Below are 14,242 nucleotides of genomic sequence, written 5' to 3'. Positions count from 1 at the left end.
TGCAGCCTGGCTGCATTAATTGTGCTACTGGCAGGAAGCATACACAGGCATTGACAATGGAGGTGATAAGAGGGACTGCAGGGTATGACCCGCCCTGAGACTGGAAGCAGCAGTATGGCCCTTCTCACCAAAAGCCTGATGCTCTTGCTTTACATTACAGATTTCACAGTGACCCAAACTATAGAAGAAATCAAAAACTTGCTTTCTTTGCTAGCATCTGATTTGTTTTTTTCTCCATTCTCAATAGTCAGCTCCATGGTAGCTAACAGCTAAAACAACCCATTTCTGGAAAAAGGGGAAATGAGAAAATTACAGGGCAGATACAGAAGATCGTATGAAAGGAAAACACCAGATTTTCTTCTCTCAAGTAATGCATGTATATTTAGATGCACTTACAGTGAACATGTAATGTACCAAACCACCACCCTCAAGTCAAGTCAAAAATAATTAGTATTAGAGACTTTCTTCTGCAATGTTTGCCATTTCAGGGGCAGTAGCTACCCCTGAACTTTCTTTGCACGCTTTACTCGCTGTTTGCTCGCTATAAAACTATTGCCATTAACAACCATCCCAGTGATTTCAACTGGAATATAATTTAGGCTAAACATGGCTTTGGTTTAACACCTGAGTATACATAAATGCAATCACTTGGTTTTATTTACTTTTTATGTCTAGTCTAGCTGAATAGAGTTGTGCATCAAGGGAAGCAATGGGCCTGATTCTTCATCTCTCTCTATCACCTGTTCACATCATTTCACTGCTGCAAAGTACTCACAGATTTCAATACAAGGCTGACTGCAAATGATCCACATCACATAACGTACTGGTTTCCATCCAAAGGGCCGGCAGCAGTGGGATGACTCCCCACAGCCTGTTGGTGTCCCCAGCGGTGGTGCCACCGGAGGAGCCATGCAGGCAGGGTTGTCTCCCAACCCCATGCCTCCCACAGTGGCAGAGAGGGAGAGTCAGAATCACACCACCTGCGCCTCGTTACCTAAGGGCTTGCACCAAATACAGCTCAGCTGAATTCAGGAGCTAGCCTCAATATGTAGCTCCAGATCTCACAAAAACACTCCTACTAAGAATAATTTTCCCATCATATGTGCGTTTTTCACAGAGTGTTAATAGATCCTGCTTCGTGGCCCTATGGAACCAGCTCTTTTCCAGCAAACTTAGAAGTGCCATTCTCACTCTCTGTAGCAGAAAGGGCATAAAGCAGTGCACTATCAAGGCCAGTCACCACACACAGGGATACCTGGTATTACAAAAATCAAGCTGGTTACAGAAGATCACACCGACTCAGAAACTCTGTACAGAAATAACAAAAGAGCTTTTCAAACAGAACCTGAAGACAACTTTGCAAGGTTAATACAGAGCCCTTCAGGCTAGCAGGCAGCTTGCTTTCGTTATTCTCTGCCCAGGAAGCATTTATCACTATGAATTCATTGAAAATTTTGAAATACAGTAAAATGAGGAGAGCAGACTTGCAGGAAAACCTCTCCCTTTGCTACAATCTGTTCAGGAGAGAAAGGAAAGGATATTTGTATGCGCATGTAGGAGAGAGAGAGAGAGGTTTGAGGCGGGGGAGTATACCCAGAGGAAACACAAATACCATTTCACAGTGGAAGTGTGAGTGCGAGAACATAGTATCTGTATTTTTTCTAATATTTGTGCAGGTTCCATCAGTGTATAAAGGAAGAAGAATCCTGATAATTTAAAACAGCTACAATGACTTGCTGAAATGTAAATAAGCTGCTATTGAAATTATGGGGAAAACTATTTGAAAATTGATTGCCTTTTTGACATTTAAGGCAAAGGGATAGAAGTTCTCTTACATTATCCTAACTGAAAAAAGCACTTTTTGTCACTTTCAGAACTATAACAGCATTGTTCTATTATGATGATATTTTAATTTCAGTTTTAATACCTCATGATTCTAAAATTTTGGAAAATACATGTTAATCTCAGCAGAAGTGGAAATAATGAAGTTTGCAAACAATATCTGAGTGTGGGGCTCAGTTAGCAGCAGGTGCTCTGCCAGACCACAGGTTCCATAGGATATGAAACCGGAGGGCTGCAGTTCTGACCTGTGCCCCAGGACTGATGTGGTGAAATACAAAAGATCTGTTTATGGTTGCCATTCTGCAAATGCTATTACTTCAGCGTTGTCTTAGCCATGCCATGAGTTAGAAATGTTCCCAACTTGACTCTACAACCTTGCTTACAGTGAATATCATTTATCCCCAAGACATTCCTTCGCTGCAGTTAATTGCAGAATGAGGTCCATGCCATCTCTGTGTAAGACAGAACTCAAGATAGATGTTGAAAGAAGTATAGCAGATGTTTAATGGAGAACCAGACAGATTTCTGCAGTAAAATGCATGCCATCAAAAGTCAATAAAACTTACAAAAGGCAAACTGTATTTAACTAAGAGGATGCAAATATCCAGGATTTAAATACCAATCCGCAGTTTGCAACTTTAACCCAAGAGACTAGCAATAGTGCCATTAGCAATGCCATTTAATCTGAAGAAAATGGCCTTTCAGGTAAGATTTCATGTCCATATGTTTGTGCTACACACCTTTCAGGGCAGACCTGATAACAAGCTACATGTTGGGACTGCATCATGCAGCATGAGATCCCCCATTGCTAATCTAGCAGAGGAGTTTTACTCCTCAGCAGCCCCACCTCTTTGGGTAAATCTCACCTGCCTCTGGAATGGTGTCCTTGCATTAATTCAGCTTAGGAATTGAAATGAAGGAAGGAGGGGGGGGGGGGGGGGGGGGGGGAATCAATGAGAGGCTTAGTCAATATGACCAATCTAATGCATTAGATTGTTTCGCTCAATTACATTTCTTTTCCATAGCTTCATTTAGATAACTGTCAGGTAAAAGAGGAAAAAATGGCTACATACAGTTAATGCAACAGAAGGTATCAGCTGATTTAAGCAGCTGGCCAAAGCAGTTAGCAATGCATCTATCCCATGGTTAAATTATTCTCCTAGATCTGCATAATACATGCATGACTGATATTTTTATCTAGAGCATTAAACCTAATGGCTGGTTAGTTGAAATACAAAACTGTTCTGAACAAATTCATGAAGTTCAGAGAGCTGGTGTAGGTCCCAGAAATACCCATCTGTCAATACGCTTTAGTGGTCCCTGCAGCCTCGTACTGAAAAATCTAAAGACTCTGCATTTATAAAGGGCTGGGTACATATTTGCAGTTACTTCGGTTTAACTATGTATTGATATAATATTCTGAAAATTTGGAGAAAATTGTTTTCAGAATCTTAGATGTAATAGCTCACCCAACTACAGCAAACAGCTAACTATACTTTTTTGTTTTCTTTCTCTGCAGGTATACCCAGTATTTCCAGTATTGGTAGTAAGTAATAAAACCAGTATTGTTTTGCATTGTCATTCAGCTTCTTGGATCTAATTTCCCAACATCCCTTTCTCTTATAAATAATGTTTCTCTGAAAATGTGCTCTATAGTGCAGGGACTATGTATTGGCATTCCTCTGTTGCATTAACATGTAACCCTATTAAGTGGTAAAAGAGGATGTCACTCCTGACAACACATCTGCCTTCAGCTGCAGATTTTCTGATCAGTTCTGATCAGCAGATGAAAACTGAGTGCTATACTGTTTCACAGAAAATACTTGTTGAGCATCGTTTTCTTAAAAAAAAAAAAAAAGTGTTTGCTAATAACAGCGAAGTATAGGACCATTAATTTTCATGCATGTATGTGTGTATGTAAATTCAAAGAGCAAATGGAAGAATTTATAAACGGAAGAGTTTTCATTTTTGTGAAGTAGCTTAGCAAATGCAGTGTATCTGCTGGAATCTTTGCATTAACTCCAGCAGCCTTTGAACTGGGCTTTACTCCACAAAATAAACAGAACTGTGTTCCTTCTCAAAAACCTGCTTTGCTGTATGCAATTAAAGCACCAAAATATTAAACTATAATAAAACCATAACACCATTATGTAACGAGTTACTATATCAACAAAATAGATGATTAATTAAATAAAACACTTGAAGGGACTAAGTGCACAGTAGCTCAGCTGTGAGTCTCAGTTGAGTCCCATACCTGAGAAGTGCACACAGTCATGGCATGTTAGCTGATTACAAATAAAGCAGGGAGGTAGAAATGGGATCCTGCTGTGGCTGACTGAAAGAATATTCTCCACAGCCTCAGTTTGCAGAGGCTTTAGGACAACTTATGTGATGCAGGACTATCACAATGATAAAATATCACAGCAGTAAAACACAATTTGCTATACCAAATATCCAACTGAAAAGCTTCTAACAATTTGGGTAAAACTATCTCACTTCTTATGCAGGGTCAGGTCTGTCAATTTATAAATCAGCTCAGTTTACTTAAGCTCATGAATGGTGCTGATTTGTTAAGCTCTAGACAGCAAGTTAAATGCCATCAAAACTAGCCTCCTTGCAAATGAGAGCAGCATTAACAGCTGAATGCTGTGGCATCTGTTTTGCAGCTTTAAATAGTGAAACAGCATCAATGACAATAACATGCAAATGAAAGCCTTCAGTCTTAATAATGTAATTTTCCTGCTGTAGTGTCTCCTTTGGCATTCGCGTGACTGCAAATGCATAGTGATATGCTGTTTTCAAAACCTTGGTTTTATACATATATTTTATAACCAAAACAATGAACTAAATGAAAGCGAAGAAGTTTATGTCACTGTTCTCAGGAATATTCCTGCCATTAATAACAGAAATGGGATGAATGGGAAAATAGCTCTTCGGAGTTTGGTTGTGCTATAGTTTCTTAGTACTGTGTTGCATGGACTATACGGTTGTGTTTTCACTTCACACTCCATACAGCCTTCGTCACCGCATCTACCATTTCTGAGCATCAGCAGATGTTGGCCTTTGAAAACTTAATAGGGAAACTCAAATACCTTTTAAATAATGGTGACCTGAAAGGATGCATTGTTGACCTATTTGTATTTAACACTGGACTGATAAGTATAGTTTATCTATTACAAATGGAGAAAATTCTGTTTAACATTCTGTAGGAAATACAAGAGTTTCTGCAAGTCTATGCTTTATCTTTAATCTGCTGTAAAAGTCTTAGAATAATATGTGGTAGAATTCAACAGATTTCTTTGCCTACATGGAAAGGATGAAGCATGAGCATCTCTTCATGAGCACAAGTAAACACTGATACTCTGCTTGGTTTTTTCATGTGTTTTTTCTTAAATAGCTCAGGGGGGAAATAGCTCTACTTGCATAATGTTTCTGTAAGATAGAAATAGCAGAATTATCATTAAACAAGGATAGAACCCATAAATTTATCCTGGTCTCCAAGAGAATTTAACAGAAGTACAATTAACACATAAAACCAAACAAGATTAATTAGTTGTGGCTGCTTTAATGGATTCTGCATGATTTCTTCTTTTGTCTATGCTAATACAATGCTTGTGTTCATATCACCACAGTTTTTCCCCATCTGGGGACAGGAAGTTACTCTCAGGAGATACAGTTTGGGTTTTATTTTGCCTGGCAGCAAACACTAATGGTGGGTTGGGGAGCATATTGGCTTTTGTGGGCTTCAAGGTTTTGCTAGTATATAAGGAGGATGGGGTTGGGGCGGGGGTTTATGAAGACTAAACTGCCAGCATACAAAGATGCCGCTGCAAGTGATGTTCATTTAGTACTTTTAAAACTGCAATGAAAGCAAGCAAAGAAAAATAAAATATATTTACCTCTGTGCACATATATGTATCATTCTCTATTCCTTTTTTACCTCAAAGGATCTTGTATTAAAGCAGCTCATCATTGAAGTTTGAACACAAAGAAAGAGTGGTCATTAAGTAAACATCCTTTCTGATCATCTAGAAGAAAAAAAAAAATCAGAGCTTTCCCATTAAGGTCATATGTACCTGCTGTTGTCTGTCAGTTGAATTAATAGGTTCTCTGATCATTTCCAGCATTCTTGATTCCAATGCTGGCCCTTTCAGCATTTTTCAGCCATGTCTGGAAAAATACTGATGAAAGTGTTAGCAATTAATGAGTCCCAAAACCATTTCATAATTTTAAGCAATGCTTACACACAGTATATAAATATTCTGAAAACATTATTTTACTTGCTAAAATAATGATTGTACAATTTTACATAGACCAATGCATCAAAATGTTCATTATTGTAACCAAATACCAAAGTTACTAATCTGTACATGTATGCCTTCAAAAAGTTGAATTTTCTAAACTATAGCTTCTATCTTTTTCCCTGTAAAGCAGATCTCCACTAATTATGCTAAACAGTTTGTTATAAAGGGTATAATTAGATACAGGATAGGATAGACATGGTGTGCAAATAGCTCTGTGTGGGTGATTATCACCTTAAAGCCTGCTGGTGGCAGATGAGTCAGAGTTTAGAGACAGACCGTGCACCCAAGTGCAAGATGCAATCATGATAATCAAATGGTATTTTCTGCTTTGTTCTCTATGGTTTTGTTCTTCTTTATAGCCAATTTCGAATTAAGAGAACTTTTTTTTTTTAACAATAACAAATGCAAGACACAAAAGTAAAAAAAAAAAAAAAAAAGACTGAATGGGCACTCGTTTTATTTTATTGTTTTTTTAACCTTGAAAGATGTAGAAGGTATTTTTCTGGAACTAAAATACTGTCGGGATAAGTGTAGCTTTATTTGTTTTACATATTCGTTGTGAAATTTTAATGTGATAAATATATGTCTTAAAAGGTTGTGAGAGCAAACACTAGTGGATTTTTTTTTCTTCTTTATAACAACACAACGAATTTTGGACCTGATTTTGCCCCCTTGTGGTAACTGAGAAGTTCTGCCTTTAAATTTAGAGTCATGGGATCAAAGCCAATACAATGCCAAGCTCTGGACTAGATTATAGACACAACACCCACATATATCAGTAGGGTATAAACATGCATAACTAGGTTGTACATTACTTTTCTATTATTATTTGATGTCAAGTTTTACAGAGAGAGCTGTACTGTTGAGACACCATTAAGATGTTTATCTCCTTAGGACATTTAAATATTGTCTTCAGACTGTATATATTATTTTGGACATATTGGCAAAATGTTCTCATTTCAATTCACTTTTATCCAAATCTGACTTTTTAATAAATAATACTGTTAATCAAGCTCCTAGTCTAAGGCAATCACCTTATCCACACAACTGATTATAATATCAAGCCAGTAACAGTATTCGTTTTCCCTCCTTTAATACTTCAAAGCACTCAGAATTTTTCACTTTAACAATTAGCTTTTCCATTATATTAAAATATTACTGGGCTGAAAGAAAATACTGATAGCCTATGTGGTATAATGAACTCATTTGAGCACTGGATCTGAAAGAAATTTAACATTCCAAATAAAAGACATTATGAGTAGTTTATTTACCTGGTAGGATTCATAACAAAGCCAGTTTTCTTCTGTATAACTAGGATTTCATCCTTGAAGTTCAGCAAGCAGAGCACCTGCACTGACCCCAACGGCGAGCAGAAACCCTCTCTTTGCGGAGCGGTTTCTAGCACAGAGTCAGAAACTACCAACGCTGCTCCAGGGAGCACCAACACGTTGTTGGGGTGGGATTTGGGCAAGCCTTTGTATCAGTTTTTGTTTTGCCAGATCCACCAATTTTAACAGATAAGAAGAGCCATGCTCACCAGTCTAGTAGATATGGCCACTGACAGTTTAGTATTTTTTCTCATTATTCATCCCAGTTTACCTTCATCATCTTGGGTTAGTTACAAACAGTGTATCAGTCTTTTCAATGCTTTTTTGACTTGCTGTAATATGCAGGACATTACTTAGTTCACAGTTACCTTTGTTTTAACCGTTAATAAACAATCAAGCGACAGGTCACTATAGAAAATAAGATATCAACATTTCAATATGTACCATGGTACCCATGCAAAATACATTGCACTTGCAATATACAAGTTTGGCTGCAGTTACTCAAGGAAGTTTAGAGAGAGCAGACATGATCTACAAAGATATTTAAAAATCTGATTATCTATAAAGCGTGGGGAGAAATTGCTGGGAAAAAATGCACTTCTATAATTCCCCCTCTCCTCTTTTTCTTTCTGTCCCTTAGATGTGTAATCAGTTTATTTCATAGAGTATAAGGGAAGAATGAGGTTTCCAAATCAGCATTCTGATTTTTAAAAAAAGATCTTGATTTACTGTTCATCAGTTGTGAATTACTGTACAATAATCCTAGGTGACCAGCCAATCTCAGCATCTTTGTAGGAAAAAGAAGAACCAATCAAAATAAAATGGAACAACCCCTGCAAACTATCAACACGGTAATTTACTTTTTTTGTCATGAGAAAGTACCTAAATATTTCCTTCCAAAAACACTTGAATTCATTGTGCACTTTTGCAAATATTTTAGTGGAAATACTTACAACTAAAGAATACTCCCTCAAACCTCATTAGTTTGAGAACTAGCCAACACATTTGTTAAAATCAGTGGATTTTTTTCTGATATCTAAAAGTTTCCAGAGCTGGATCATTGGATTTCTTTTTTAAAAGCCTCTAAAAAGATCGCTTTCTTTTACTCTAAGACAACAATTGGACATATAAAGGACTAATTGCGTTTAAATTCTTCCAACAGTTATAAAAGCTGTTATGGCTGAGGAGCTGCCATAAAACAACCACATCTTCACATTTATGCAGAATTCTCCTTTCTTCAAAGGAACAGGTATGAAACTTCCTACATTGCTCCAAAAAAGATTGCCTAACATTGGCCAAGTATTTTTTTCTAAAGTTAATAAAGGGGTGACTTTAAAAAAAAAACAACCAACTTTTCAGCATTTCTTCTCTCTTGACGAGTTAGATTTTGTAGTGTTATAAAAGTGCTGAAAGGCAAATTTTATGTGAGATAGGTTATCATAACTTCAAACAGACCTAAAGAGATAGAAATGCTGTAATAATGATAGTGTGATCTTTGCAAGAAGTGATGGAATATGATCTGATATAAACAGAACCAATTATTCCAGCAGTTACTAAATCCACCATTGATTTCAGTGAGCATTATTTCTTATTACTCCTAATTTTTTGTTTAACATTAACACCTGAAACCACTATTATACATGTAACTCCACTGTGTTCAGCAGACATGTATACATTAGAATAGATACTTGACTCTCAACTACTCATGGTTTAAAACAGACAGTGGCAAGGCCAGTTTTCTATGACTAGAAACATGGACTTCTACTAGAATCATTAAGCTTACATTCACAATTTTTTTTAATGCTTTTTTGTGTTTTAAATAGAAGTTAAAGGAAAGATAAAAACCTGTTAAATCAGAGTCTCTCACTAGGGTTCCTTATTGTTATTATAAATTAAATAAGTAATGATGTTGTCAACACAAGTGCTCCCTGTCTGCCATTAGAACATTATTTATGTTCTAATTATTTATGCCATCTGAACATTATTTAAGACTTACTGATTTATTAGTAGTAATTTTCAGCAAATGCATTTTTTGTGGACTGGGTCAGCAGAAACAGTTTAGGAGGTGAAAATACACTAGCCTGCCCTAGAGCGCAGATGCCCAGGCAGCAGTGTAGTCTTCATACGCTCCATCACCTGCACTCTTCAACCCTGAGGACGGATAGCCCTTCCCAGTGGGAATACATTTTAATTTTCCTGCCAGCTCAGTACTTAGTTGGAGTGAGAAACCAACAAAGTGCTGATTAATTTCTGCCAACACCATGACAGGTTTTTCTCATGTGCAGCTGTCTGGTTGGAATCAGGCTGAAACTACCTGTTCATTATTTCCCCAATCTGATGTAGCCCATGGTGCAGACTGCAGTTCCAGTGAATATTTGAGACAGATTTTCTTTGCTTAATATCATAGGCAATTCCTATACTGTATATCCAAAAAAAGGATTGGAAGGGGAAAAAAAGGAAATTATCAAACACCTAATAAATATAATGCAATCAGTTTCTCCTTACTTCATGAAAGTAAGATATTTTTTTTCCCAGCAGTTATTTTCTGCGTATAATTGGCTTTGAAACAATAGTAACTAGAAATGCAGAAATTTCTAATGCAAATTTAAAATGTCATATCTGATTTTCTGCTCAGTCATATAGCTAACATACCTCTACTCTTAAAGGTGCCTACTGTAGCTTCAGTTTTAAATCATAACACTAAAACATACTTTCAGAAACTTTTTCACATTTCTGTAGCCTTGTTTGCCCAAAATAACTGTCACAGAATATATTACAGTAGATTAACATAGCATATTTTATAGAATACCTACACCAAAATTCATTAATTATTCTGGCAAATAATTACTTTAATTACCGAATGCAGTGTCCATACATGGAACTGTTGTGGAAAAGCTTGCTTTATCTAGTCAACTTGTCCATAAATAAAACCCTTAGTGGTAATCACTGAGGACTAGAAATATTTTCACAAGTTGCTATAAAAGATTAACTAGCTGCTAAATGAATCTTACCAGTGCCTGTTCAAAGGATGACTCACCTGCTCCAATATTCTTGTGGGAATAACAGTCAACATTCTTTGACTTAAACATCTCACATACTTTTTAGATAAAGCATTTAAAGTCACCTCCATTTAAAAAAGAAACAAACAAACAATAGAAAATTTCAAAGATAAGAAGGCCAGCCTTCATCAAGAAATCTTGGTGATAATACATTCCATTAATAAGGATATAAGAAAAAAATATTCCTTTTATCAAAGATTAAAAAAAAAAAAAGAAAAAGAAAAAGAAAAAAAAGCACATAATAGAAGCATTAAGTCTCTGGGAACATTAACCACATTACCAAGCAGCTTAGAGACACTGAAGACAGCAGCTGGTCTCGGCTGAGACCCTGAACAACCTCATCTAACTTTGAAGTTGACCCTGCTATGAGCAAAGGCTGGAAACAAATGACCTCCGGAAGTCCCTTCTAAGATGGTTGTAATTATCACTAATAACTAGTAATAATCACTAGCAATAATACTTAATTGGTAATCTTCAGGCACTGTAAATATGCTCTTCATTGTTTTGGGCACCCATTAAGAAACTCAGCTCAATGTAATCTAATTTAAAAGGTCAGGGAATTTTTAATTATTTTGCAGTAAGTCACAACCTCCATTGCAAGTAAGTTGGCTAAAATGAGCACGGATCTATAGCATTTATAGTTTACTAAGAAATATGTAACACTGATTTTTCTGTCATACAAGTAATGATTTTATTTGGACAAGACAAGAGATTACTTGGGGAAATCATCAGAATAAGATTATATATAAAATATTACTGATTATATGAATCAGATTGTATAAAATATCCGATTCCCTATATAGGACCTACAGTTTATTAAATGATGGATACTCCAGAGGGTTAGTCCTAAGGCATTACAAAGCTTTGATGCTATTACTTTTACTTCCAGTAACACCTAGGCTGTTTCAGTTGAAGACCATTATGCATGTGAATTTTTGTAGTAGGTGTGCCACACGGTATTCAACAACAGAAGCAGGGTATTGGAAGCTCCAGTCTGAAATGTTACAGGTTTTCTGCAACAACCCTGCTGTTGCATAACAGCTAAAAGACCAGACTAATGTCCAGTCCCTTTAAAATCTTTAGGTCAAGCCTAAGTGTTCCTAAATCTACCAGAATTTCAACAGCGAGTTAATTGTGCAAGTATTTTGTCTCTGTGTGCTTGAAACTTCTTTACTATAACCGGTCAGTCAGTGTTTCAGGAGGAGGAAGAGGAAGGTGGTCTCTCAGGTGCATGGAATTAGAGTCTTTCAGTGGGCTAGGGTTATCACACCACCTCAGTAAGTATGGCTTTTAGATGCCTTTTGTCATACACTCTGACTGTTGTGTTTGCACTTCCTATGTGTGTGAATTGGTGGATCTGACCAGTAGAGGCAGGTTATTTTTAATCAATACATAGACTGTTTGAGAATCTACCAAACTGACTCAGGTTTTCTTTCCTCCATTTTCTTGATTGATAAGGAAAAAGCACAAAAATGCAAGAATATGATGTAATGATGTGATTATATCACAACTTGACTGATTCAATTGAAGAAGACTACCTAACATGGCACAGTGCAGGTCATCATCCTTTCCTTTCCTCTATGTGGGAGGACTTTTGTCACAAGCAGTCCCACCCAGGCAATTTCTCTTCACCCTTGACAGATGGGTCAGAAGATGCTATGGGATGTCCTCCTTCCACATCACATGTTTGAAGCCCCAGTCTTTTTGTTGTAGCTTCCCTGCAGGTCTTCCACTAAGATGGACATAACATACCTTCTTCAAAAAGGACTGTAAGCCTAGACCCTTGATGCCGGCAAAGTTGTGACAATGGCAATCTAATCACTACCCAACTGAATTGCTTGTAGGCAGAAATGAAGAAATAGCTCCCTCCTCACTAGTATCACCACTATGTAGACTGATGTGACCATTAAGGAAAATTCTGTTCAGCTCAGAAAGGACACCACCACTGCAGTACTTGCAGACAATGATATAAACATGGTCCAAATCTGATGTTCAAAGCTAGGCAGATGGAAGTAGAGGAAAGATTATAACAGAAGAATAAGGAGAAAATAAATACCATTTCCCAGATCAGGGCCCAAAGAAAAGTTTTCTTTATTTCCCCCACAACACCACCCCCTTCACCTACTCTCAAGCTCCAACACCCAGCACCATTCTGCTAAGGGTTATCACTCCCCCAGCCCCAAACAACATTCACCAAAGGAGATGAAGCTCTAAAGAGACATAGCTAATTCTTTCGCTGAGAGACAAAATGCTTCATGTAAGTAATACATTATGTAGGGCTTTTAAGAAATGTAGACATTTAATGTTTTTACAAAAAAAAAAATCAAGCTGTAAAATATATCAGCAGAGGTGATAGGAAATAGATACAACACACACAAGTGTGAGAGCAAAAGAAAAGGACCACTCTACTGGTAAATATATTTATCCTGATAACAGAAATATAATTCACTCAAAAGGCCCTAAAACAGGATGTTATGGTAAGGTATGTGTCTTTGGTGAGAAATCCGTATTTGTCTGATACTGTCATTTTATCTTTGCAGAGCAGATTTAACAGAATATGTTCCTGTTTTGTTCCTTGTGTTAGAACCATATATATTGGTCTAGGATATCTTCTCATGACAAAAAACTGTATTTTAAACCACAGAAGATAAATTGTTATGCACAGTATTTTATGTCCATTTGGTGTTTTGGGAATCATCAATTGCTTGTTTTCTCATTCACTGTGGAGTCATGTACTGTTCAAGTGCAACCTAGATTAGTCCAGTAATGGATGTTTGTAACCTATGTCTTTGTCCATATGCTTGCCTGTTTAGAGCAATATCACAGATGTAAATAACAAAAACTGATTTTTCCTGATACATGCAGATCCTCCAAAGTTTGATAGGATATGGCCGAATATTTCTTCCCTTGAGGTTTCTAAACCAAACCAAGGTAGGATGCTGTAAAATTCCTAGTGGTCTGTAGTTATTGAAATTACTTTCAAGGAGTCCCACATGGTGGCAAAAGCAGTAACAATGAGAATCCAACTCATTTTTCTTCTGGTGCTAAGTAATGCTATTCTGTGAGAAAATAACCATAAAGCAAACCTTACCTGAAAAGGGAGTCTTCCAACACTCAGATTGTGCACATCCACTGCAAAAAGCCTGGAAAAATAGACACACATAAGTACTAATACACAGAAAGCCCTAGATAATGTTGGACTTGTTTAGACAGCACAGTCTATATTTTGAGTAAGTTTTGAGATTTTTTGTGTGAGAAAAGATTGTCATTGTCTACATCAAACCCATTTTTAATGTCGTTTCCACTTTGTTTTCTCAAGTGAGCTGAGAGGTGTTGTCAGCTTGTGTGCCATCCACAATACAAGCAAGTTCTCTGCAGGATAGACTCATAGTTTTCTACAATTTGAGTGCCACACAAAAAAATTACTCACAGACTGTGGCACGATGATTAGCATTGAAAGAGACAGAACGACTTTTTAAGATGACTAATAAAAGTAAGATTCTTTATTACTTGAAGTTGTATTCAGCTATACTTCACATTTCAAAATGATTGTTCATTATAAAAAATAACGTCCTTTTGTCCCCCTTATTTACTGCCCTTTGCTCCCCAAAAAATCCCTGCAGAAATCTGGCCTGTGGCTTGCTTTGGCTGTTTGAAGGGTGTCCTTTCTGTACTATAACACATACAGATGGAAATAAAATTAATGAAA

The 14,242-nt window shown here is 36.8% G+C and overlaps 1 protein-coding gene across 5 annotated transcripts in view; it reads left to right on the top strand.

The window, feature by feature from the left end:
• NTNG1 (netrin G1) overlaps positions 1 to 14,242 on the top strand; it is a 175,559-nt gene that overhangs the window by 121,062 nt on the left and 40,255 nt on the right. For 4 of the 5 annotated variants that reach the window (XM_049808227.1, XM_049808229.1, XM_049808228.1 and 1 more), the window contains exons 5-6: positions 3,362 to 3,388; positions 13,399 to 13,464. In XM_049808227.1, the coding sequence (XP_049664184.1) occupies positions 3,362 to 3,388; positions 13,399 to 13,464 (93 nt within the window). The remainder of the gene's footprint in view (positions 1 to 3,361; positions 3,389 to 13,398; positions 13,465 to 14,242) is intronic. The other variant, XM_049808230.1, reaches the window with a different exon arrangement.

The sequence above is a fragment of the Accipiter gentilis genome, chromosome 8 (genome assembly GCF_929443795.1).
Source record: "Accipiter gentilis chromosome 8, bAccGen1.1, whole genome shotgun sequence".
NCBI lineage: Eukaryota > Metazoa > Chordata > Aves > Accipitriformes > Accipitridae > Astur > Astur gentilis.
This window is presented reverse-complemented; position numbering and strand designations above follow the sequence as displayed.